At 34.5% G+C, this 528-nt stretch overlaps 1 protein-coding gene across 1 annotated transcript in view; it reads left to right on the top strand.

Moving 5' to 3' along the window:
• Positions 1 to 98: 98 nt before the first annotated feature.
• LOC104076334 (mitogen-activated protein kinase kinase kinase 7-like) overlaps positions 99 to 528 on the top strand; it is a gene marked incomplete at its 5' end in the record, with an annotated part of 4,954 nt that continues 4,524 nt past the window's right edge. Inside the window, one exon of the mRNA XM_009577159.1 lies at positions 99 to 180. Coding sequence (XP_009575454.1) covers positions 99 to 180 — 82 coding nt within the window. The remainder of the gene's footprint in view (positions 181 to 528) is intronic.

Here is a 528-nt window from a genome sequence, read left to right as displayed (position 1 = left end):
AATTTATATTTAGAAATTATTTTATGAGGTACTACTTAAATAATTTTTAAACAATTGTTAATTACTTTTTTTATCAAATCATTGCTGTTTTTTCACAGTACTTTCCAGGAGCTGATGAACCTCTGCAGTATCCTTGCCAGTATTCAGATGAAGGCCAAAGCAACTCTGCCACTAGTACAGGTACTCTTGTATAAATAAGAGAAAAGAACAGCAACATGAAATGATGCAGACGGATTATAAAGCACATTCTCATATTGATTTTGAGCTCAAACTGGGAAAGGTAACCTTTCCAAAACCTTAAGCATTGGCAAGAATCTATTTTTTTGTTAAGACCTCATAGCACATCATATTTAGTGTTCTCAGCCAAATGGTTTTGCTGAGAGTGTACCTTTAAGGTACATTACATAAGTTACCTACATTAAAGGTGTACCTTTAATGGAGAACAAGCATATAATAAACCTGGACATTCGGAGACAGCTTTTAAAGTCTCCTCCTTCTTTCCCCATGAAGGTTGCTAGCAATTGACAC

Source organism: Fulmarus glacialis, unplaced genomic scaffold, assembly GCF_000690835.1.
Source record: "Fulmarus glacialis isolate BGI_N327 unplaced genomic scaffold, ASM69083v1 scaffold31594, whole genome shotgun sequence".
NCBI lineage: Eukaryota > Metazoa > Chordata > Aves > Procellariiformes > Procellariidae > Fulmarus > Fulmarus glacialis.
This window is presented reverse-complemented; position numbering and strand designations above follow the sequence as displayed.